Here is a 26,798-nt window from a genome sequence, read left to right on the forward strand (position 1 = left end):
ACAGTGATTAGCATTGATTAATCATTGATTAGCAAATTAATGCTATGGTTTGTGTGCAGAAAACAGAGTATGCGGGGAGCTCAGATCTGGTGCCTTCCACTTCAAATGAACTCAAATGCTTTCAAAGGCATCAATAGCAATGAGTCTAGTAGAGGATTAAGCCAAGAAACACAAGATTTGACCAAATAATGAAAGCTTAATCTCTGTTTTACCAAAGTCGCCTGCAGATTTGATGAAGAGCTTTGATCTCAATGTAGACTTGATGAAATTGATTTCTGTCTTCACCAGCTTGTAGAGCATGCTTGATTACTCCTTGGGCTAGGAGGAATTAGCTCAATTTGATTGGAGCAAGGAGTAATGTCAAAAATAGCTCAGAAAAACGGCGCCTGTTAATTAGCGAAAATTCGGTGCTTCCGCCGGCGGTTTGCTGCGTGGAGTAGATAGGCTTGAAGCTAGGGATGTTAGCTATTATGTGCTAGAAGGTCTAGCCCTAATTTTGAGTGTGCTAGATGCTAGAGACCCTCCACTGGCTGGGGGTGAAGGGGAAGATGAAAAACTCACTAAAAACTGATTTTTTGCTAATTATCTTACTAATCCTTATTAATTAACTAATGGGCTCATAAATCTGGTTGATTCTAGGCATGGCTCTGATACCATGTTGAAATTTGAGCAAAATGATGAGCTAGGGTGGATCATACACTAGAATCAACATGATTAACAAAGTGATTAAGAAATGATTAAGACGTAATTAGTGAATAATTAGCAGATACATTAATGTAGGCATGGATACTCAAAAACCAGCAAATTCTCATTAGGGCTATGCCTCAATTTATAGTGTTTACATCAAGCATCAAATCCCATTGATTTCTCCATGATTCACTCCCTGAATATCTCCACCTTTTGCCTGATTCTCTCCACCTCTTCTCTTTTCCCTGAATATCTCCCAGAATATCTCCACACTCCTAAATTCCCTCATGCTACCCATTATTCTCTCCCAGTAGATTCTTCTCACCTTTTCACAGGTTCTTTCACAATTACATCTCCTCTTTTACAGCCTCTATCCAAGAGCTTGTTCCCACACACACCCTATTCACTTGTATATTTCAACAGGATTACTCCTTCCTGTATAGGGTTGATGCTTCTCATTCTTGAGCTGTACTAGTTAGGATCCATAATAGGACAATGTGTCTCCGTACTTGGTCTCTCTAGCAGGCAGTCTCTCACTTCCTGGATGGTTTGATGAGTCTTAGACTCCCACTCCTCAATTGGACCACCTGTGATAATGTTGCTAATAACGTCTAAAAAACTTCTTCGAGTAGTTGTAAGGGAGTCAGGCTCTCTAACTTCTTGATCCATACGCATCTTTGAAGAAAAAAGTTTCCATGAATAGGTACTCTCCTCAAAGTGTGGGATGATTGAGTCCAAAAATCCTTACACGGGTGGTCAACTTAGAGCACTCCCCCCCCCCCACTGACACAAATTAAGACATGGTCCCAAATATTCTAGATTCATACAGTTTTTTAAGTTTTGGTCTAAGTTAGACTTGTGAACGTGCATTCACAAGTTTAGAACATGCGTTCTGAGTAACTATGTGCATGGCTAAGAGAGTTGGGAACATGCATGGCCAAGTCCTAAGAATTACGAACGTGCGTTCACAACCTTTGGAACGTGTGTGGCCAGATGAAATTAGTGAACTTTTGCACGCATGTTCCAAGCTATATACGTGCATGGCCAAGACTTACGAACATGCGCTACAGTGTTAGGAACATGCATGGGGAACTAGGAACATGCGTGGCATGGCGTGATTTATGAACGTGCATTTTGAGATGTGGATGTGCATGGCTAGAAGACCGCGGACTTGTGAACATGCATTCAATAATGACAACGTGCATTCCCAGTTTGTCACGTGCGTACATAATTCTCATAGATCTATCACTTATTAAGAAGTCAAGGGCACGTGATGATAAGCTTTCAACCTTTTTTTTATATGAGCATTTATGTGAAAAAAATAATTTTATCCTTTCTTAATGAGAATATTGTGCAGATCTTCCATGTTAGACTTGTGAATATGTGTTTGGACTTACGAACATGTGTACCAAGGCCCAGTCAAGCATGTATGCAGGCAAACTAGAGAAGGCACACCAGAGAACAATGTTCTGAGTTTTGGTCTATTTGCCCTCTGCTTTCTCCTTAATGGTGCATATTTTTGGATTTTTGATTTGATAGCATACTTTCCCTAACCTATCTAATGACTTGATAGCATGCTTTAGCTTTCCTTGATCTATCTAATGACGTGGTCAATGCAACCTAATGGTTTTTATACAAATATTAATGGTGAGATCAAGTCCTCAGATGAACAAAAACTCAGAAAATTGCAAATGCAAGAAAGATCTGGCAGAAATCAAAGGAAATTAAATTGAACACTTAGTTGTATCCATGAAAATGAAATATTTATATTTATAAGCCATGGATACAAATGAAATATTTATATTTATAAGCCAGGGACCAAATGTGGTGAAGAAGAGACCCTAGAGTAGCAAGAGTGGGGGTGCAGAATGGTGAGCAAGAGTCGGTTGAAGGAGGACGGAAGTGGCCCTGCTGCTCCCTCTCAGACAGAGCATGCATCTGCAAAGGCACTACCTCTCGACGAGGAGGACGAGGGCCTTGGCGGCGGTGGCGGTGCCAGTGGCGAACTTCTGAGGGTGAACCAGGCTTACGCGAAGCGGCTCGCCCACAACAAGGAGCGGGAGGTCCTGCACCGCCTGCAGGAGCTCAAGAAGCGTGGCGTCGCAGATTCCTCTGATGATTCATCTGACGACAACGAGTCCTCCGACGATGGCCTCCTGCCAGCCCGCACTGAAGCCAAGATTTTCGACACCCTGGCCAAAATCAAGATGAAGGACCCTTCCATCTACTCCCAAGAGGCCAAGTTCTTCGATGAAGATGAAGAAGACGACGACAGTGAAGAAGAAGGTGAAAAAGAGGTAGCGCATGCTGTGGGGAAAAACGGGGCCAAGAAGCAGAAGCCTGTCTACCTCAAAGACGCCCTTGCGAAGCAGCTCATCGAAGATGGTTCTGATTTTGATGAGGATGATCCGAAGAAGAAAATGAAGAAGGGCATAGTCACGTATGCTGAAGAGCAGCAAGAGTTGAAGGATGAGTTTCTGCGCAGTGCCAAGCTTGAGGAGGAGGACGATGATGTCAATGATGATGATGATGGCAATGATGGAGCAGGCTTTCTCAAGCTTCGTAGAAAAGAGCAGGCCCAGCTCCAGGGAGAAACAACAGAGCTCGCTGCGAATGATGGAGACATTGCCCAGAGGCTGGAGGAGTATTTCGGAGGAGATGAGAGTCTAGACGAGAATGAGAAATTTCTGAAAGAGTATCTTCTCAAGAAGAGTTGGGTGGATGAGGATGCGGATAGAATCCCTTCATATGAAGAGATAGTTGGCGATGTGATTGGTGATGAAGAGGAGTTGGAGAGGCAAGACAGGTTTGAAGCCGAGTACAATTTCCACTATGAAGAACGCATGGGATCCCAGGTGATGGGGCACTCTCGGGTTGTGGAGGATTCAGTGAGAAGGAAAGATGATGCAAGGAGGCAGAAGAGGGTGAAGAAGAAAGATAGACTGTCAGAAGCAGCCTTTGAAAGGCGGGAGGAATTGAAACGCCTCAAGAACATCAAGAAGAAGGAGATATTAGAGAAGCTGGAGAAGATCAGGACTGTGGCAGGTGCAAAGAATTCAGACCGAAACCTGCTGGAGTCACTTCAAGATGAGGATCTTGAAGAGGATTTTGATCCCGAAGAGTATGATAGGAAGATGAGAGAGGCCTTTGGGGAGGAGTACTATGGGGCAGAGGATGCAGATGAAAAGTTCCAAGGGTACGATATGGATGATCTTGATAAGCCAGATTTTGATGCAGAGGATGGCCTTCTTGGTCTACCCAAGGGCTGGGATAAGGACGAGGTGGGCAGCAAGGTCACTGGATTTGCTGCAGCTCGTGAGAAAGCAAAGGAGGGTGAGTTGGTAGGTTCAGAGGTTGACAGCAAAGATATTAAGGTTGAGGAGGCAGAAGACAGCGAGGAGGTTGCAGATCTTGGAGAGGGTGATACTTCGCAATCGAAAGGCCTGTCCAAGAGAAAGAAGAAAGCCAAAATTTCTCTGCGAGAGAAGTTGGCTTTTGACAAGCAACTGGAGGAGTATTACAAGCTAGATTATGAGGACATTATAGGAGATTTGCCTACAAGGTTCAAGTATCGCCAGGTAAAGCCCAGTATGTACGGTCTCAGTGCATCTGAGATCCTTGCAGCGGATGACAAAGATTTGAATCAGTTCGTTTCTTTGAAAAAGCTAGCTCCTTATGTAACTCAAGAATGGAAGCCTAAATGGCGCTTCCAGCTCAGCCAAAAAACGAGGAAGAAGAGAGCATTGCAGCAGCGCACTCCCACACGAAATGCAGATCTGACTGATGGTCCTAGCTCAAATGGAGTTGGTGGTGTGGAGCGTCCTTCAGCCAGCTCTAGTGCAAAACATGAGGTCTATCAGGTGGTTGCAGGGCCAGAGGGTTCTAGGAGCAAGAAGAAAAGGAGAAAGAAAGGTCTATCACTTTCTGAGTCCCGCCTGATTGCGTATGGCAAGATTTCTTTGCCATCAAAGAAACGGAAGCGTGGTTGAGTATTATTAATAAAACAAGGCTTAATTCTGGACAGCATGCTAAGTTCAATCTTTTCTCATTTTCCTCTTAAGGTGCAGGTGATTCTTTTTTGTCTATGAGGATGTGTGTACCCATTACAGTTTGGAACTTTATGAGTGAAATTTGATTTTATTTTTTTTTGCTCAAGGATGCTGTGTTATCTAGTAGGTTATTTAAGCTCTAGGTCAATGGTGGTCGTTTCAGCACAGAAGACAAGGGGTGATACTGCTAGCTGGGTAGTGGTATGCCCCATCTTTTTTTTTCTGATCTGTGAACAGGATGCAGCATGTGCTCATTCATGTTTCTGTTAGAAGTCATCTCCTGTCTATATTTATACACCAGGGCCTCTGTTGTGGGTGTGCCCGCCTTGTATAAGGTGTTTTATCATTTTTCCTCACTCCCCGTATTTTTCCCTATTTTTTTCCATTTTTTCTAGTGGTGGGGAGGGACGCCAGAGGTTGGCAGGAGCACTCCAAGGCTGGCCGACTGTCCCAACAGCAGTCCTGTGGCTGGCCGACTGCACACAGATGATGCGTAGGCTTCTGGACTGCTGGCCGACTGCATTCACACAGTCGTGGACTTCTTTTGCTGGCCGACTGCATTCACACAGTCGTGGACCTCTTTTGCTGGCCGACTGCATTTATGCAATCGTGGACTTCTACAGTGCTGGCCGACTGCTCTCCCAGGGGCATATAAATAGGCCCCTTGCCCCCACCACTTCCTCATTCAGTTTTCTCGGGATCTTGTGTATAGAGAAGAGTTTACACACCTATCTCTCTGTGTTTCTTGTGCTGTTTATTTTCTGCAGTCTACTTGCTCTTGTCTACCCAAGTTTGGTTATCATTTCCGCTGCATATTCTGACATGGTATCAGAGCCCTAGGCTCGAGATAGATCTTGGGAGTTTTTCTGAGCAAGAGGGGGAGCGTTAGGCTGCTGATTGGTGGACTGTTTTGGGCTGTACGGGAAGAGAAGGTGCAAGAGGAAGGCGGGCTAAGGTGCTCGACAGCCACTTGCAGGTTTACAGATTTTTTTTCCCACCCACCCACCCTTTCAGGTTACTCTCCGCGATGGCAGATTTATTAGAGATGGCTGAGAAGCACGTGAAGATTCCAACTCTCCCGTGGATCGTCAGTTGGACGGGTCCAATTACGGCATCTGGAAGGTCATGATGGAGTCGGTGCTAGAGTCATATGACCTTGCTGATTTTATCATCATCGGGGTTCCATGGCCGGAAGCTGAGGAAGGGGAGTTATTGTCGACGAGGAAGGACCGAGAGGCGCAGGCACACATGTGGGATCGTGTCAACGCCAGGGTCCGGTCGTTTATTTTCCTCAATTGCACACCACAAGTGATCAATCATGTGAAGCACATGACGCTGGCGGGAGGCATATGGGAGCACTTGGCTTCTTTGTATAACAGGGTATCACCCATGAAACGGATCTCCTTGAAAGTGCAGATGCGGGTTTTGAACCCTGCAAAGTCCTCGACGATGCGAGAACACATTAACAAGCTGCAGGCCCTTCAGCAGGAAGTCCTACAAGCTGGGAAAGAGATATCATTTGAAGACATGGCCATCACGTTGCTGTCCCACTTGCCTGGTCAATATTCTGCTTTCTATTTCTCGTTGATTACGAGTGGGAGGCTCAGCACCATTACTTGGGAGGAGCTTGTGCCAATGGTCTTGGACCAGGAGGAACGTTTCACGAACCCTCCTCACAGCGGAGGTTCAGAGGCCTTAACTGGCCAACGGTCGAAAGGCCGGAATAGCAATAAGGGCAAAGGGAAGGCTTCACCGGAGAAGTCTTCTGAGAAGAAGCCCGATTCAGAACGAGAGAAGCTGAAGGCCAAAAGATCTTGTAATGATTGTGGCGAGAAAGGCCACTACTGGAGGAAGTGCCCTAAGCGGACAGGGAAGAGTGTTGATTCTTCAGCCTCAGCTGCAAAGACTCCGGCATTCGTGCACTTAGAGATGGTGGACTCCGATGCTTCATCATCTTCGAGCGAGGAGGGAGTTGGCTTCACCGCGAAGGATACCCGGGAATGGATTCTCGACAGTGGTGCTTCCAGGCACATGACCCCATCCCGTGACTTCTTTCTGGATCTGAAACGGCAGTCAGGTCGCATCTTTATTGGCGATAACTCCACTATTCCGATACATAATGAGGGCCGGATGGAGATTATTCCCGACGGCAAGGGGGGCAAGCATGCTTCCCGTGTTCTTTATGTCCCTGCTCTGGGTTTTCATCTTCTGTCAGTGCATGAGGTATGCAAGACTGGCTTTCGGGTGGAATTTGAGGAGCATTCAGTTGCTCTAAGGGACCGTGAGACTGGCCAAGTTGTTTGGGAAGGCGGTGTGGAGAATGGTATCTACAAGCTCTCTGCACTCTCCACATGGACAGGTTCTCAGGTCGGAGATTTGTGGCACTTTCATTTTGGCCACTTAAATGTGGATGCATTGAGGCGAGCTTTCCGGGACCAGATGGTGGTTGGCTTCCCAGATGTTGGCAGTAGGCAAGGGTGTTGCAGTTGTTGCATACGTGATAAGCAGCACAGGAATCCTTTCCGAAGCAGGCTTCCAGGTGGGCTTCGAAACCATTGGAGTTGATTCGCACTGACTTGTGTGGACCTCAGCAAATACCATCTTTGGGAGGATCCCTCTACTTTATGCTGTTGCTTGATGATTGTACCAGATTCACGTGGGTCTACTTTCTTTCCCAGAAAGACCAAGCTTTTGCTCGGTTCAAGGATTGGCACGTGATGGTGGAGAAAGAGTTTGGATTTCAGGTTAAGACTCTCAGGGCTGATAAAGGAGGTGAATTCTCCTCGACTGTATTTTTCAGATTTTGTGCAGATCATGGCACCAAAAGGGAACTAGCCAATACTGGATCGCCTTCAGAGAATGGAGTGTTGAACGCAAGAACAGGACTGTGGTGGAGATGGCGAGGACTATGTTGGAGCATCGTGATCTTCCTCGTCCACTTTGGGGTGAGGCCGCGGCAACGGCTGTCCATACCATTAACCGATCTCCGACGACTTCAGTACCCCCATTTGAGGCATACTTTGGCAGGAAACCCGATGTCTCGCACTTCCGTGTCTTTGGGAGTGATGCGTATGTACATATTCCGAAGAAGCAGAGGGGGAAGCTTGACTCCAAGTCTCGCAAGCTGGTATTTGTGGGGTATAACTCTCTTTCCAAGGGATACAGGTTGTATGATCCAGACAGGAACGAGATTGTTGTCAGCCAGGATGTGGTCTTTGACGAGCATGTTCCAACATCCACTGTCGAGGAGCCACCACTTCTTGGAGATCCAGAGGAGTCTGATGATGATTCCCAGACTATCATTCCAGTTGATCCACCTCAGTCATCACAGGAGGTTGAGCCCGCAGCTGGAGTAGAGCCCCCGCGACCACAGGAGGCTCCACGATCTGTTCGAGTACCTAGGTGGTTGTTAGACACCCTTCGGGAGTCAGGTGTCACGGAGCTACCCTTCGAGTGGACCACAGAGGACGGCCTTCGAAGATCACATAGAGTCCGAGATAAAAGCAACACAGCGGAGCTTCTTCAGGTGAACTATGCTTTGATGTCTCGTATCATGCGGGATAAAGAGCCCACTTCCGTAAAGGAAGCCCTTTCAAGCCCTTTCACAGGATACTTGGAGGAAAGCCATGCAGGTGGAACTTGATGCCATCGAGAACAACAACACTTGGGAGTTGGTACCGAGGCCGTCGAAGCGGTCAGTCATTGGTGTCAAATGGGTCTTTAAGACCAAATATGCGTCTGATGGGTCGGTGGACAAACACAAAGCCAGACTTGTGGTTAAAGGTTATGCTCAGCGGCCAGGCATCGACTACGAGGATACCTTTGCACCGACAGCGCGGATGTCCACAATTCGGACCGTTCTTGCCCTTGCTTCTTCTTAGAGGTGGCCCGTGTATCAAATGGATGTAAAATCTGCGTTCCTTAATGGTGACATGCAGGAGGAGGTGTACGTTGAGCAGCCTCCAGGCTTTATTGTTCCAGGATCTGAAGGGATGGTTTACAGGTTACGTAAGGCCTTGTATGGTCTTAAGCAGGCTCCCAGGGCTTGGAATCAGAAGATTGATTCCTTCTTTATTCGGACTCGATTTCAGAGATCGGTTGCAGATCCGAACATGTATCTCTTTCGGGAACGCGGCATGGTCACGCTTATCATCCTTTATGTGGATGATCTCATTCTCACCGGCGGTCATGTGGAGCACATTGGAGTGACGAAGGCTGCCTTGTCTAAGGAGTTTGAGATGACCGATTTAGGCTTACTCCACTTCTTCTTGGGATTGGAGATCTGGCAGACCCAGAGGGGGTTTTTCATCTCTCAGTAGCGGTATGTTCATGAGTTGCTTGAGGCCTTTTGGATGGAGAACTGCAAGCCTATTACCTCGCCGATGGACCCGAACACAAAGTTAACCGTTACTGATCCTTGTGAGCCAGTTGATGCCTCGCAGTACCGGAAGTTGGTTGGTTCATTGATCTAGTTGCTGAACACCAGATTGGACTTAAACTTCTCCGTGGGGCTGTTCAGCTCTTTTATGCAGACGCCATTGAAGTCTCATTGGGACGCAGGATTGCGGACCTTGCGGTATCTGCAGAGTACGAAGGATCTAGGACTCTTTTACACAGGAGGGAATGGAGTCAGGCTCCAAGGCTGGAGTGACTCAGATTGGGGAGGAGATCCAGACACGAGGAGATCTACTTCAAGATACAGTTTTACCCTCGGCTCAGGAGCAGTTTCTTGGAGCAGCAAGAGGCAGCCAACTATTGCCCTTTCTTCGACAGAGGCAGAGTACCGGGCTGTTGGTGGTGCTGTTGTGAGGTTGTATGGCTACGGAGGCTGCTAGGCGAGATTGGGTTTCCACAGAAGGAGCCCACAGTCATCCAGTGCGATAACCAGAGTTGTATAGCTATTGCTCGGAACCCGGTTTTCCATGCCCGGACCAAGCATATAGAGATACAGTATCACTTTGTACGTGAGAAGATCTTGGCTGGTGACATCTTGGTACTATATTGTTCGACGGAGGACAATGTGGCGGACCTCTTCACGAAGTCTCTACCTCAGGCTACGCTCAGGCGGCACTCCAGCTCCCTTGGGTTGGTTTCACAGCCAGGAGCTGAGAGGGGGTGTTAGAAGTCATCTCCTGTCTATATTTATACACCAGGGCCTTTGTTGTGGGTGTGCCCGCCCTGTATAAGTTGTTTTATGATTTTTCCTCACTCCCCGTATTTTTCCCTATTTTTTCCCATTTTTTCTAGTGGTAGGGAGGGATGCCAGAGGTTGGCAGGAGCACTCCAAGGCTGGCCGACTGTCCCAACAGCAGTCTTGTGGCTGGCCGACTGCACACAGATGATGCGTAGGCTTCTGGACTGCTGGCCGACTGCATTCACACAGTCGTGGACTTCTTTTGCTGGCCGACTGCATTTATGCAGTCGTGGACTTCTTTTGCTGGCCGACTGCATTTATGCAGTCGTGGACTTCTACAGTGCTGGCCGACTGCTCTCCCAGGGGCATATAAATAGGCCCCTTGCCCCCACCACTTCCTTATTCAGTTTTCTCGGGATCTTGTGTATAGAGAAGAGTTTACACACCTATCTCTCTGTGTTTCTTGTGCTGTTTATTTTCTGCAGTCTACTTGCTCTTGTCTACCCAAGTTTGGTTATCATTTCTGCTGCATATTCTGACAGTTTCAAGCAGGAGTCTGATTTTTGAGAGGAAGACCAGTTAGAAGAGTATTGCGTGGTAGATTATGCCCACCATCTCACGACAAGATTGGAATTGCTCCCTCAAGTTTCAACAATGTGAGTTAAACACCAGTTTTTCTTGATTACAGCAGATGACGTAAAGCAGAATTTTTAAAGGTATGTTTTATGTGAGAAGAATTCATAATCCTAATTGGCCTCTAGAAATGTATAAATTTGGAGTCTTGCAGCTGGGGATTATTCTTACTTAGGTTACATTAGAGAGCAATGGGTCGCAAGCTCAAAGCGTAAAGGGTATACTCAACAGTGAAGCCTTACAATTGAGACAGAAAAGAGGTAGGGAACGACCCACATCCCGGCTGGAATGGGCGAGGTGGCAGCTAAGTAGGTTCCACATCTTGAAACGCCTGGCTGCAGGATGTTTGCAGCCATCATGTGCAGGTTCAGCCCTTGAAAGATGGCATTGAGGAATTGACATAAGTCAGCCTGATGGACTGCAGTTATTTTTAGTGTCAGCAAGTCAGGTTGGTGCAGTGATGGAGCCTTGCACCTGATGGTTCCTGCATCAGCAGAAACTTGACAGAATGCACTGTTTAAGTCTCAAGTTTTGTCAATAGACAGCTTTTACGTCCTGCCGATTTGTTAGCAAAGATAAGGTTCATTAGGTTTTTACTGTTGCCTGGCTGTTGATGCTTACCTGAGTTTGATACATTGCTGGTTTTTACATGCATGTATGACACACTTTTAAATGCCTATCTTCCGAAATTCAGAAAGATACCCATCCCCAGCTTGTTTAGGCACATGGAGTAAGTCTGGCTTATCATGTACTAGTGGGACGGTTTTCCTTCTAGATGGCCAGTACTTTGGCCGAGTGTATGTAACAGAGAAGGGCCTTGAATTGGTACCCGGAAGATGCTATGACCCCAATAATGAGCATTGGGAATTGTGGAATCCATGGAGGCATAGGATGACACATCCTTGCTTAGTGTATATTAAGTGAATGCTTCTCCGTACCCATGAGGTTCTCGAGTGTGTAGGGTCGTAGTGATGTGTGGCACAGGGGGACCATAAGGAGGGTGGATAGTGTGGCCGGTTAGGTTGCATGGACAAGTAGAGTCATTGGTATGTATATCGATGGAAGGTAAATTGTCATGCTGGATTTTCTTATTTATGGAGCTTTGTTTTGCTATCTTGGGATCACCTACTTTGTTCAAGCTCGGGGATAAGAGGCAAGTGTGCTACAGTTAAAGTTTGAGGCGGCCTAGCGTTTGGTGAGGCGGCCTAGCGTTTGGTCTTTAGAGAAGACGTGAGAGAATAATTCTCTGTAATCACGAGCCTACCACTTCGGAAGAGGGGTATGAAAGCTTCTTTAAGTGTACATTCACACCTACTTTCTACTTTTCAACCCTCACCACCAACAAAAAGGATACTCTTAAGAGAGGGTTTACATGCCACTTGGAAGAATGTTCCATGGGTCTTTCACGATAATGCAGTAGTAGTAGTACATATAAAGCCAATAAGTATGAAGACATAGCCAGAAACACATGAGTCTACATGCAAGTGGCTCTTTATGAGCAAGACGTGAATATGTGGGAGTAGTTGAATGATTGAATGCAAGCTAACATGACTTACAAGATTAATCCAAAAGACGAATAAGTTGACCTCGATGCTCACAACGCCTATGCATGTCACTTACAAACATGAATGAAATTCATTGTTAAGGTTAATACGTTTGCTGATTAGAGCTAAGCTAGTCACATTAAAGTGGATGAATTATGTCTGAAAATTTGGTTGTGTATTCTCTTCGTTCATGTGGAAGTCTGATGTCTAGCTACTTTCATGTGAGAAGAGGCAAATTCTATGATAAAGTTTGTATTTATTAGACTATTGACCTGCTAACAAGCAATTGTCAATAGAATGTCTTGCAATTATGTAATTACACAATTCAAATCAATAGAATCTTTGAAGTGTCAACTCTCATTTAAATGAGAATGTATAACAACAAATTAAATCTAAGCATGTTTCTCAGCAAGCTTTGTGAAAATTGAGACTTTGTGTTGGAACTTGGCAAGCAAGTTGCTCAAGATATAGAAACTTCACGACGAGAGGGTGTGATAGCCAAGATGATTAGGTTGTAGATCTATGGTGACCAAGTGGATCTATGGAAAGCAAGTGGCTTAATTTTTAATTGGAATTGAGGCTATGGTTGCTACATTGCTGATAAATCCATTGCAAGTGGGGGTTGTTTGTCACAAAAAAAGGGGGTGTTATATGTTTTTGGATAGAGTTGAAACACTTATTAGGTACCTTGGTGACAGTTAATGGTTTTACTAAAATGACACACTGTTCTTATCTTAAAAAAAAGGTGAAAGTAGTGAAAACTTTCTTGTCCATGATGAGTGCATAGTTCACAAGATTCTCTCGAGGCTTGTGTTGATTCTCTAACCTTTTGGATCTATAAACATCTCCTCGATGGGATTGAATATTATGCTCTTTCTAAAAGTTGGCTATTCCACATAGGGAGTGGCTTATCCTTTTGTGGCATATCATATGGTGTTTTTTCATCTTCAAACTCCATCTCTTGGTATCCATTGGAATGCAAGGAAGTTTGTGGAGGTTGTGTTCCTTTCGTGATTTCCTTTTGTTGCATGATGAAGAACAAAGCTCCTCCTCCATCCAACATGGTTATATCACATCACAACTCACTATGATCTTCTTTGCATGAGGATCATAAAACCGATATCCCTTCGACTCCATGCTGTAATCCATCTTTTGACATCTAATTGGGTTCTCTTAGACATGTCCATCATCCCCAAAAACTTTCAAGTGTGCACATGAAGGTTTTTGACCGGAGTAGTCCTATAACACAAAACACTCCCTTTGACGGCCTTTGTTGTACTCCTATTAAGAATGTGTATACATTCGAGTTAACTGTCTTAACCCAAAATCATTTAGTAAGTTTTTTTTTGCCGTTAAGTATACTCCTTACCAAAATTGCAATTCTTACACTCTACAACACCATTTTGTTGCAAAGTGTAAGCGGTAGAAGCTATTTCTCCTAAAAGGACTATCAGATAAAGAAGTTCTATATTGAGCATCTCTAATACCAGGTAAGAGGATATAATGTGCAGAGTATATAAGATAACACTCACACGAAGTAAGATCTTTCACAACATAGAACTTTGAAACTCAAATTGCATAATAACAGAGATAGAGAATGTCAAGCCTCCATGCAAGCTGCCTTATCCCTATGAAAACTAGCTTCATGCAAAATACATGTGAGAGAAGAAGAAGAACTCAAAAATAGCTAACAAAACCTAGCTTGGCATATCATGTTTAACCACCCAACCATTATAAATACTAGTGACCTCAGGCATCCAATGTGTACCTTACCGACCACACACCATTCTTACGTGCCCCATGTATCCCTGTTGGTACCCACATGCTACACATCACTGGGTCTTTGGCCTACAATCGTCACCCACGAACGTTACCTGTTCACACTTATTATTATAGGTGATAATGTGCAATAGTATGCCGCCATTGCTTTTCCTGCGCAACACCCGTGTCCCACACATTACTAGCGTGTAAATCCTGTGTATCAGTGTGTACATGTCCCATGTGTAAGGGTCGTAACATTCTTTCCTCGAGGATAACACTTACAAAACTGAAACTCCGTTTCCCAAGTTGCATCTGTCAAGGGATGTCCTTTCCATTTTACAAGGAACTCCCGAAGAATACAATTTCGTAATTATCGTCGTTCTCTTCATTCCAAGATCTATTTTGGTCCATGATCTTCTTGATCAGGTTCCTGCAAAGCAATCATAACATTAGCTAAATTATCACCGTCGTCTCGTGAAGATAATGCTTCAATCAACTCACATGAAATGCTGGGCGGACACGACAGTCTTGTGGTGGTAAGTCTAACTTATAAGCCACATCTCCGACTCATTTCAAAATTGTCCACGGCCCATAATATCTAGGCAACAACTTAGTAGATTTACCGGCATGAAGCATCTCACTTCTCTGAGGAACAAGTAGAAACACTTTCTCCCCCTCTTTAAAAGAAACGAGCTATCTGCTTGGGATTAGCATACTTAACTGCTCGATCCATAGCTTGATGGATAAATCACGAGCTCTAGCTAAATTTAACTGCATCTGAGATAGAAATTCATCTGCACTGGGTGTCTTCTGAGGCAATCCAATTGTACTTGGGACCAATGGATCCATTAATCAATTCAAATAGAGAAAAGTTTGTAGAGGAGTACTTGCGTGAATTATATGCAAACTCCAATAAAGGTAATTCCCAATTGTTCTATCGTTCCCCGACATAAGATCTTAACATATCCTCCAAGACTTAGTTGACTTGCTCAATCTATGGGGATGATCATCGCTACTCATGCAGAGTTGTGTGCTAAGTTTACTAAAAACATGCTCGCAAAAATTACCTGTACACCGCGGATCTCTATCTTACACAATGGATTCTAGCAAGCCATGTAATCTAAACACATTGCCAATATAAATAATTCCGCTACTTTGCGGAGCTTCAACTTTGTTTGTAGCCATCTTAGATAATCTATCCACAATTACAAAACAACATTATGACCTTTCCTGGTTCGAGGTAAACCCATAATGAAATCCATGGAAATACTTTGCCATTTCCTCTCTTGAATAGGCAATGGATGTAACAATCTTGGTGATTTCACAAACTTGAATTTAGTAACCTGACATTGTAAATAACGTGTCACATAATGAATAATATGTTTCTTTAATTGTGGCCATCAGTAAATACATTTTATGAGCTTTATATGTTTCTTTAACTGTGGCCATCAGTAAATACATTTTATGAGCTTAATGGTTTTCTTAATTCTTGGGTGCCCGCACATGGACTATCGTGACATACATTTTATGAGCTTAATGGTTTTCTTAATTCTTGGGTGCCCGCACATGGACTATCGTGACATTCTTGTATCACTAATACCCTCAAATTATGTGAGTCCGGAACACATATCTTGTCGTTCCTCTTGAGAATTCCATTCTCAATGGTAAATTTACGTTTAACAAACAATAAATCAGATAGAGATGATTTCTCATCTACTTGGCTAGCCTTATTCCATAATGATTTGAGCTTCACGTATTCTATGGATGATTTGAGCTTCACGTATTCTATGGATGATCTCATTCTCGATTATATTGAAACTCATCTGATACATTATATGAGACAATGCATCAGCAACAACATTCTCTATTCCTTGTTGATACAAGATTTCCACATGAATCTCTTGCATCAATTCGGCCCATCTTTCTTGACGATCTCTTAAATCCAGCTCGTTACAAAAATGCTTTACTGTATCATGATCCGTGTATACCTTAAACTTAGCTCCATACAAGTAATGTAGGCCTCTACACCTTAAGTGCATGTATAATTGCATACAATTCAAGCTCATGTGTGGGCCACTTGTGTTGCGAACTACTGAGTTTCTTACTCTCAAAAGCCACTAGTCGGCCTTCTTGGTTCAACACAATACTACTAGCATTTGTCTCAACAACGACAAAAGGTAATGACGGATACACGATCTTTAACACAAGTGCAGTTGCAACTGCCTGCTTTAATTTATCAAAACTTTGATGTTGAATGTCGGTCTAGAAATAAACAATGGTAACTTGTAACAAGTCACTCAATGGTGCTGCTATTTCAGAATAGAAAATAATAACCTTTCTATAAAACCAAATAGTCCTAAGAAAGATCTGAGCGCAATAATGTCCAGTGGAATAGGCCAAGCCAAGATTACTGCTACTTTCTTCGGATCCATCTCTACAACTAGCACTGATATAATGTGTCCCAAATATTTAACTTCCTCTTGACATAAGAAAGTCTTTTGTTTATTGGCATATAACACATTTTCCTTGAGCACAAGTGTGGTTCGTGCTCCAATAAAGATTTACTATAAACCAAAATATCGTCAATAAAATCCACCACAAATTTATCCACCATGAATGGCCTAAAGACATCATTCAATAACATCATAAATGTGGTTGGTGCATTAGTAAGCCCAAATGGCATTACAAGATACTCATAATGACTAAAACGAGTACGAAAAAGCAGTCTTAGATACATCATCATCTTTAATACGTATATGATGATATCCACTTTTTAAATCTATCTTAGTGAAGACTTTAGCTCCACCTAGAGCGTCTATTAAATTATCGATCCTTGGCATTGGATATCAATGTTTTATAGTAAGTTTATTTAAGGCTCTATAATCGATACACATTCGATAAGAAACATCTTTCTTCTTAACTAGAAAAACCGGAGATTCAGCGAACAATGAGAAATTGGGGCAAATGAGTCCTTTTGCTAGGTACTCCTCAATCACCTTTGACACCTCGTTCTCCTTGACCAAACTCATATGGTATGGAGGTCGATTGACCGTAGTTGCACCGGACGTAAGCTCTACTCAATGCTCCACTTTTCTATGTGGAGGCAAAGACGAGGGTAGGTCAGATTTAAAAACATCAAAAAATTATGTTAGAATTTTCTCTTGCAAAGGATTTGTGGCATTACAAGTTGGAGTTCCACTTTCATGTGTGTCTATAGCACTTGGAACTTTTTGAACCCAACCTAAAAAGAGAGACAAGATATTTTAAGCATTTACATAGCAATAATTAATGCATTTTTGGGTAGATCTAACTCACCTTTAATGTGATGCGTCCTCCCCTCATGCATAAATTGATAGATATGTGTTGCGAAGTTGATGAGAGGCTTCTTCCGTGTATGGAATTCTTTCCCTAGCACAACATCAAAACGTGCTAGTCGAGTAATATCAAAGTTGAGCTCCTCAAAGTAGGATTGAATTGTGAGACCAAGGACTACAACCTATTGGTCTCCCAAACCTTTATTCCTTTGCCATCTATTAGCTCAACTGTGTACTGAGAAAAGTGAGATTTTTTTTTCTTTGTTGAGAGTCCATGGGCGCCTTTGGCGATGGCATGTGTGTAGGGTCAAAAGAGAAAACAAGAAGAAGAGATCCGACTGCCTGTAAGAAACACAAGCACCACACAAAGGTGCTTGTGGGTTGGTCACACCTGCAAGTGACATTTGACAGCAAATGATGGCAGAAACAACGAGACAACAGCCAATGGACGTCAAACAACGAAAAAAATAGCAAACAAATAGAAACTCAGTGTTGACGAAAAAGCAACGGATGAACGGATGGCTGCACCGATGATCTCCATGCTCCTGGCAAGCTCAAAACTACAACTAGGCTTCCCCCATAGATAAGTAAAAACCCCTAAACGCTAAGCTCTGATACCAAACGTTAGGCCTCCATGCAAGTTGTCCTATTCTTGTGAAAACTACCATCATGCAAGTTGTCCTATCCTTGTGAAAACTACCCTCATGCAAAAAATGTGAGAGAGAAGAAGGACTCCTCAAAAATAGCTAACAAAACCTAGCTTGGCATACCATGTTTAACCACCCAACCATTATATATACCAGGTGATCCTAGTGTATACGTTAACAGCCACACACCATCCTCACGTGCCCTCTCTGTTCCCCGATGGTACCCCCATGCTACACATCACTAGGTCTTTGGTCTACAACCGTCACCCATGAACGTTACCCGTTCCCACTTATTATTATAAGAGATGATGTGCAATAGTAGGTCGCCATTGGTTTTCCCATGCCCGCATGTGCCACACATTACTAGCATGTAAATCTTGCATATCAACGTGTATGCTCACACGTGTTGCCATGTGTAAGGGTCAAAAAAGAGAAGAATAATGCATTATTTTTTGAAATCAATAGATGGAAAAGCCTCACACCCATATTCTCCTGTTGTGAAGGGAGCTTCAATTTTGACAAATCTAAAACTACTAAAATGGAGTCTCTATGCTAGTAGAAGCTAGGCAGTAAACTCATTTGTGATGATGACTAATAAAACTTTATAGAAAGGGGCTAGACATGTGAGTAGGCTGGATGCGTAGAGAAGGGGATGGACAGGTGAGGAGGCCATGACATGACCACGTGTTATGGGCTATCACACCTCCCAGAAGGAACTCTATGCATTCACCTTTGGAAGAAGCAATAGAACACAACTTTTGTAGAGGGAACTTGCCAATGCTTCGAGCTCATGTCCCTTGAGGTCTCCAAGCTCACTTGAGAAACTCCAATCCTCCAAGCTTCACCTCCATGCTGTCACTGTAGAGTCGCTCTTCACACCACCACACAAGGTATTCTCTCTCTCTCACTTCTCCACACAAGCATGCAAGCATACAAGTATAGAGAAGGTAGATGTGCTAGAGTACTCTCTCATACACTCTCTCTCAAGACAAAGCAAGAACTCTCATAGCACAAAGGAGGATTGTGTCTCTTCATTATTATGAGAAAATACCTTATATACAATTGGCCCTTATTCACACATGGGCACCCAAAACTTACTAACTAAGGCCTTGGGTGGCCAATCTCTCATAATGTTACAACCTTTATAGTGCCTTTGCATGACACTTATTAATGTCCTCAAATGGAGAAGCATAGTTGTTAATCCTAACTGGGATTAATATCCTCGCCTACCTGATGTAGGTTCTGTCCTCAGAATCTGTTACCAATGCCTAAAGACCTGGTCACCGAACTCACGATAGAAGTTACGACGTGATTGAAACTTTTTCACGGTTCTTCTGAATGCAAAGTGTGATCTCCAGAACCCGGTGTGTCTACCATATCCTCAAATGTGACATGCGTATATGCTGGTAAACACCTGAGTGATAATAGTATAACATCATGCCTCTATCAGTGGGACCTTGGTTCATGTTGAATAGGAGTTGATGTGCATCATATCCATCATATCTCTTTGTGGGTTGGTCAATAAGGACCACGATCAACTTCAAAAATTGGACACTCGCCATAATAGTAGGATCCGAGATGCGACGCCATGCATGTATCCAAGTCAGCAATTGCCTCCTTTGCTGTCCTATATTTGAAAATGTTGCTAGCAAAAATATAGGAAAGTTGTAGCAGATATGTGAATCCCACTACTTGGCATCATGGAATTCCAATGGTGTCCATCTTCATTTTAGTGGCATATATAATGGGTCCACTCTCTATGTGGGTAGAGCACACATGTACTGGTGACTATATTCTGGAATAGTCAAGTACTCCTTTCGCCATGCTGGTTGTATACCAAAATCTTCAAGTCTGGGGTTTGCATCCTCTGTGACAATTACTGTATAGCCTCCTTGTGACTGGATGGGCCTTTCTCCACCTGCGGAAGTAGTAGCTGATCATGAATGTGACAATTCTGATTTCAAGTAAATCTTCCAAGTGTGGGTTAGCCAACTTTGTATGCCTTGCGACATTTGACCATAAGGTGCCTTTCCAGCTAAGGGCAATAATCCTTCTAACTCTGGTTTTGGTGCTCGGAGAGGGTATGGTACATAAGGCTGCTTTGTAGGTGTAACATCAGAGTATGCTTCTGGTAGGATCTGCCTTGTAGGTTCAAAAGGTGTTATTTGCATTAACACCTTGGACATTAACTTTGGATTCAACAATGGATTCCCTGCTTTGATGAATCCTTCATATTCTAGAGTAGACAAAGACTCAAGAATAGTTTCATTAGTAAAAGACTCAAAAGTATCTTGTGGTAGAGTTTGACTAACCTCTTGAGTTGGCTGTGGTGGAGATAGGTGGGGTGCCGGCAACTCCTTGGGGGTGAGAGTGTTAGTGGGAAATTCTAATGGAAGAGAAAGAAGACGTGAGAAAATACAATCTGCTTGAGATTTGTCTTAGTAGGAGGAATACTAGGGTATGGATTTAGTAATTTACTTGCTACAGATGAAAACACCAGATAAGTTGGAAGATTACATAAGCTTGGTGTCTCCTCTTGACCCTCTCTAGAACTAGGGGGTGGGTGGCTGGGTTTGTTGAGCTTCATAAACTCTTGGAGGTCTATGATATCCTTAGGAGATATGTTAGGATATTCAATGTGTATTTTATCAAAATTATAGAGTACTGTAGTCAGCATGGCTTTCTAGATGTTTGTGTATATTGTGATAAAGTTTAAGAATGAAAAAAGGATGATAGAGGGTATACTCACAGAGGTTCAAAAGTTGATGGGTATTATACACTTCTAACCACCCATGATTGATGATCCATTGGTAACTGTGAGCTACAACCTTGTAATTGGCTGGTGTATCAAGAATATCATCTGGTACAAATAGGTCTAGTTTGTTGACATTGTTGTCCAGGATGTCTGAGTTTTGCAACACCCAACACCAACTACGAAGATTGAGCACAATAGGGTGTAATGGATAGACGAAAACATCTTTTGGATCAATTAGTACTAGGTCCCTGGAAAATCCCCATTAACGTTATGTATTTTGTTTAATTAGTGTCAAATCTCCTAGGCTTAAATCTTCATATAGATTTATTTCATATTGAAGTAAAGAGAGTGTTAGTGTAGAAAAAAAGAGAGTAAGAGTTTGAGGGGGGGCCCGAGGAGTCACCGCCACAATGAACCTATCTCCAAAGCTCGCTCAAGAAGTAAGTGCAACTCGTCGGTAGGATCCTATCTTTCACTTTGTTCCCAGATCTCTAGTTGTCACTCCAATTCTTGTATCCTTGAATGTTTGGTGGTTAGAAGTTCTGAAATGGCCGTTTCTCAGACCATCCTGTTGTGCTGCATCTAATTCCTCAAACCTTTTGGTGGTGGCAGCTTCTTGTGCTCGTTTGGCGGTTGAGGCTTCCAACTCTTGTGAGTCTCTGCAATCTTCCTGAAGCCTTTTAGCTGCCAAAGATTGACTAGCTTGGAGCTACTTGATAATCTGCAGCATTTCCTGTTTGTGGGTGTCCATCAACTTTTGCATCTCCGAAGAGTTGGTGTTGATGGTCTCATTCAGGGCCCATACTTTCTCTGCATTGGCTTTGTTTATTTGTTCTCTTTCTGTTTGAAGTTGGAGCACTTTGTGTGATCAGCGTCCTTGAGAGCTACGGATATTGATGTCAAGTTCTTTTGTAATTGCTCTTCCTTGGCCTGGAATGTACTGTGGACCTCCTAAAGCTGTTGAGCATGGATGCTGGCTTGTTCCTTATTGTGTGTAACTTCTCTTTGCATCTGTTCTTTGGCTTGCTCCATTTGTGCCTTTAGGTCTGTATTTTCTTTAATTCTTTGTACTTGTGTCTGGCTGAGAATGAGATTATTGCTTTCTAGTGTTTGATACCTTACTTCTTGCTCTTCAGTAGCCTTTAATCTTTTTAAGATCACATCTCGATGGGTTGCTTTTGCTACTTGTAAGTACTCCAGGAGCATTCGAACTTGGTTTGTGGTGTCATCATGGACCTGTTTCCATAGTGTTGCATGTCTATCTTGAAGCATGTGAGTGGTCAGTGTAGATGGTAGTGCCACACCCGCTGCTCTTGTTCCCAAATAGAGGCATTGGTTGCAGCCGCTCCTTCCAATTCAGAGTGTGGTAATTGTAATAGACTGTCCAGGCCCTCTACAGTCTCATTGATGAATTTCTCGTAATCCAGATTATGTAAGAAAGACTTTTCTGGAATTATTTCTGCATCATCCAGACGTTGTTTGCTGGGGCTGGTTGCTTCTTCACTTCTCTTTCTCTTTCCTATATCCAGTCTTTCTTCGTGGACTTCTACCTGTATTGAGGTTCCCTCTTCGTGGCTTTGGTGCCCTTCTTCTTGCAACTTCTCTTGTTTTGTGGCTTTCTCTGTACCCAATTTAGCGGATGCAAGTGTATCTGATATGATGGAATTTTGAAGAGGGGAAAGGTTTTTGAAAATAATTTATGTTGGGCTAGGAGGTGGGGTTTGTTGAAGTATTTCTGCTGCTATGCCAACTGGATTTTTTGATAAACTTAAGCTTTTTACTTCCCGTTTCTCCAGTACTTCCTGATAAGATGCTATCTCCTGGGCTAGTTCTGCTTCTGGTCTTTGTGATTCCTCCGCGACATCAGGAATTATTCCCCGCATCTTCCTGTTGGTTTTCTTCTTTCTACTCTTCTTGATATCCTTCATGATTTCGTTGGTGTCTTTCAATAATGTCTATCCTCTAGAGGTAAGTGATGGTGGTTCTAGCTGTGCTGCTTGCTGCATCTGTTCTTCGTGTACTGGATCTAGAAGAGGTAGGTGTGCTACATGATTCAACACCTTTGTCAATAAGTATGGATTGCAGACCTTTGATTGGTGTGCCTTATCTCCCTATGAATGTACCATGCCCAATCATCTTCTTTTTCTTCATGCACTTTGGTGATTTTGTTAAGGGGAACCCTGTTGTAGAGATCCATTGGTTTCACCTGCATTATGAGGGACATGGCTCTGCAAGCTTTCTCTGTCACCTCATCTTTGATATTGCCATATTCAACCCCGTTGGAGTTGTAAGAGCTTTTCTTTAGCATGGCGTTTATGTGCATCTTCTTGAAGTTGTGAGAGTGGATTTTAATACATGGTGGTAACCGTAGAGCTTCCCGTATATCAAGTCCTCTGAGAGTAGGACATGTTCTATTGTTCCATCTGCTTTGGTTACATTTCCTCTCTTAGTGGCCTTGTCATAGGACTTAAGGTACTCCGCACACAATTCTGGATTGATTGTACGGGGGAGACATTCTGCAATTCGTCCTAGATCAACTTTTTCGAGTTTGTCTTTGACTTCCGATTCATCCAAGATCTGTAAGTACTCTGGGCTGTGGTACTGCAGAGCTATCTTTCCATGCTTAGTATGGACATCCTTGCTTATGATTGATCCATGGAATGCTTGTGCATATTGCCCCAAATAGCTTAATTTTGGGCCACGTGTTGGTCTCTTCTTCCTACTTATTGGTGACCTAGTTGCATTGGCTTGTGTTCTTGCCAGAGTCTCCTGGACGTCCGGTTCAGAAGTAGATGAGGTTGTCATCTGTAATAATGATAAGAAGGTCAGTCCTAAGACTGGTGAGAGCATGTGCCCGTTGTTCTTTTTTGTCTTCTTCTTCTTCTTCTTTTTAGAAAACAAAACTAAAAATTTGGGAGTGTGTGTAAGTGTTATATTTGATGAGAAGTGTGTTAGTGGTGTGAGCAATAACAAGGTATGAGTTTGCAGGCGAGAAGGTGCACACCGTGAGAGTGCAGGTTTATGCACTATGAGATGGTAGGGTAAGAAACCCGTGAGATGGGTTGAAACCATGAAGCAGTCAAAACCGTGAAGCAATTAATCCATGAGATGGGTTGAACTCATGAAACACTTAGAATCGTGAGATGGGTTGAAACCGTGAAACGGCTAATCTGTGAGATGGGTTGAAACTGTGAAACGGTTAGAACCATGAAACAGTTAATCCGTGAGATGGGTTGAAACCCTGAAACAATTAAAATCGTGAAGCAGTTAATCCGTGAGATGGGTTGAACCGTGAAATAGTTAATACCGTGAGGCAGTTAATCCGTGAGATGGGTTGAAACTATGAGCAGGGTACGAAACCCGTGATGAGATAGCGGGTGCACACACCCAATTTTGTTGTATTTTTTGATCATTTTTTGAGAGTTAAATGGTGAGTGTAGGTTTATGTCTCGAGTGTGGAGCAACGGATCAAACACTCAGCAGCAATCATAATCCATGAAATGGTTAAAACCGTGAGAGTCCAAGTTTATGCACCATGAAATAGCAGGGTACGAAACTCGTGAAACGGTTAAAACCGTGAGGGTGCAGGGTACGGAACCCGTGAGATAGCAAGTGCACGCACCCTGTTTTTTATTATTTTTTGATGAGTTAAATTGTGATTGCAAGGTTTCGTCAAACGATTAGAACCGTGAGAGTGTAGGTTTATGTCTTGAGTGTGGACCAAAACCCAGAGAATCGTAGCCCTTCTTTCATGGATTCTTCTTCACTACTTGCCTCGACGATGTGGTTAGATTCCTTAAGACACTCAATTAAGTGCTCACTGAGTGGCATGAACCAACACTCTTTTGATAAGAAGATCCTGGTGGTTTGATGCACTGTCGAGAGTGAGGTCATCTCCGATGAGCTTTCCAGACCTTAAGTGCATGTGATTGTGATTTAATAAGCTAATTTGCTATCCCAATTGAATTTTGGTAAGGTATTGTTGATATGATTTTTCCTTGTCTTTTCTATGTCTGCTCTGAGACTGCAGATAACAGTTCATGTCGTGAGATGTAAGAGAATCATTCATGTTATGAGATCCAAATTGTTCATGTCATGAAATAGTAAGTAGTTCATGTCGTGAACTAATTTCTGCACTCTCACATGCTCGACGATTACTTCGGATTTACAAGTTAGCATTACGTTGATCTAATTTTACTGGTCTCCCTAATCTTAACCTGATAATACTAGGTTCATGAACTAAATATGGCTACGTTGTGAAATTACAAGTAACAGTTCACATCGTGAAATGGTAAATAGTTCACACCGTGAAAAGCTATGCCGTTCACGTTGTGAGATCTAATTGGTTCATGCCGTGAGATGTCCAAGAATTGTTCATGTTGTCAGGTGAGATCTAAATCGTTCACGTTGTGAAGTATATAGTGTTTCACGTTGTGAGGCATTCTTTGCTAGTTCCTGGATTACAATTTTGTCAAACCTTTTGTGTCAGAGATGTCAGGATAAGACGACCTATTTTTAGTAAGATAATCCCATGATTTGCGGTGCTGATTGTGGGAGTGGTTCACGCCATGCGATAGCAGGAAGTAGTTTGTCCTCGTGAATTATTTTCCTGCACTTTCACATGTAAAGTTTCCACGTCGACAGAGAGGAATTTGGGTGCAAATTACCTATCCAAATGCTTCAAAATGATTGTGCTAGACATAAGGAATGTAATGCGAGTTCAAAACACAACTAATGGCTCCTTATTTTTTGTGATTTTTGTGGATTTTTTTGAAGAAACAAAAACAAACTATCACCCTGCTCGTTCACGTTCACAAATTTAGTGATACAAATATTAAAATTGAAAGGAAAAAAGATGTAGCTTTTCTCTAGGAGGGTCACCCCACTACTCACTCACACAACAAAAATAACCAATTTCTCACAAACCTTCACTTTCACTCAAATCTTATCCATTCATTCCATACACAATGCACTACCAGAATGCAAAGGCAATGATGAAAATTGTGTAATGGGAGCTGAAATTGAAAGAGGATGGAAGAAACAAAGGTGTTTCCCTGAGAGCAACGCCAAAAATGTTATGGGCTACCACACCTCCAAGAAGGAACTCTATGCATTCGCCTTTGGAAGAAGAAATAGAACACAATTGTTGTAGGGAACTTACCAATTCTTCAAGCTCGTGTCCCTTGAGGTCTCCAAGATCACTTGAGAAGCTCCAATCCTCCAAGCTTCACCTCCATGCTGTCACCGTAGAGTTGCTCACACCACCACACAAGGCAATCTCTCTCTCTCACTTCTCCACACAAGCATGCAAGCATACAAGTATAAAGAAGGGACATGTGCTAGAGTACTCTCTCACACTCTCTCTCTCAAGCAAAGCAAGAACTCTCATAGCACAAAGGTGTCTCTTCATTATGAGAAAATACCTTATATACAATTGGCCCTTATTCTCATGTGGACGCCCAAAACTTACTAATTAAGGACTTGGGTGGCCAATTTCTCATAATGTTACAACCTTTATAGTGCCTTTGCATGATACTTTTATTAATGTCCTCAAATGGAGGAGCATAATTGTTAATCCTAAACTGGGATTAATACCACGTAGGTCCATGTAGGTCACAATCAGTGCTACTATTTATAGGGTGTATAAGTGGTGTAAACTCATTGCTCTCACCTCCCATGGCCATCAGAGCTCATTTTGAGGCATGTTCTAGCCCTCGTAATGTCAGGACAGAGTGTCCAATAGTAGTAAAGTCTACCTACTCCATGTGTGGACCGTTTTGAGATCAATACCTTTTAGTTATCCTTTCCCCACTAAAGGATTGTGTGGGGAAGACATAATTTGAGCATATCAACTCTAGATTTATCGCATAAAGTGGTGTATAAGTGGTGTAAACTCATTGCTCTCACCTCCCATGGCCATCAGAGCTCATTTTGAGGCAAATTCTAGCCCTCGTAATGTCAGGACAGAGTGTCCAATAGTAGTAAAGTCTACCTACTCCATGTGTGGACCGTTTTGAGATCAATACCTTTTAGTTATCCTTTCCCCACTAAAGGATTGTGTGGGGAAGACATAATTTGAGCATATCAACTCTAGATTTATCGCGTAAAGTTAGGTGAAGGTGTCCAATAGTAAAGTCTACTTGCTCCATGTGTGGACCATTATGGTATCAATAGTGTACCTTTTAGTTATGCCTTTTCCACTAAAAGATTATGTGGGGAAGACATAACTTGAGAATATCAACTCTAAATTTATCGCATGTAAGAGATTTAGAAT

The 26,798-nt window shown here is 43.0% G+C and overlaps 1 protein-coding gene across 1 annotated transcript; it reads left to right on the forward strand.

Annotated features, from left to right (window-relative positions):
• Positions 1 to 2,482: 2,482 nt before the first annotated feature.
• Positions 2,483 to 4,845, forward strand: LOC147627781 (KRR1 family protein). Its single transcript, XM_086814744.1, has one exon. It carries the CDS (start codon positions 2,556 to 2,558, stop codon positions 4,674 to 4,676), a length of 2,121 nt encoding a protein of 706 aa, XP_086670870.1. The 5' UTR covers positions 2,483 to 2,555; the 3' UTR covers positions 4,677 to 4,845.
• The last annotated feature ends 21,953 nt before the right edge of the window (positions 4,846 to 26,798 follow it).

Source organism: Cibotium barometz, chromosome 20, assembly GCF_041138505.1.
Source record: "Cibotium barometz isolate CiBa-2024 chromosome 20, ASM4113850v1, whole genome shotgun sequence".
NCBI lineage: Eukaryota > Viridiplantae > Streptophyta > Polypodiopsida > Cyatheales > Cibotiaceae > Cibotium > Cibotium barometz.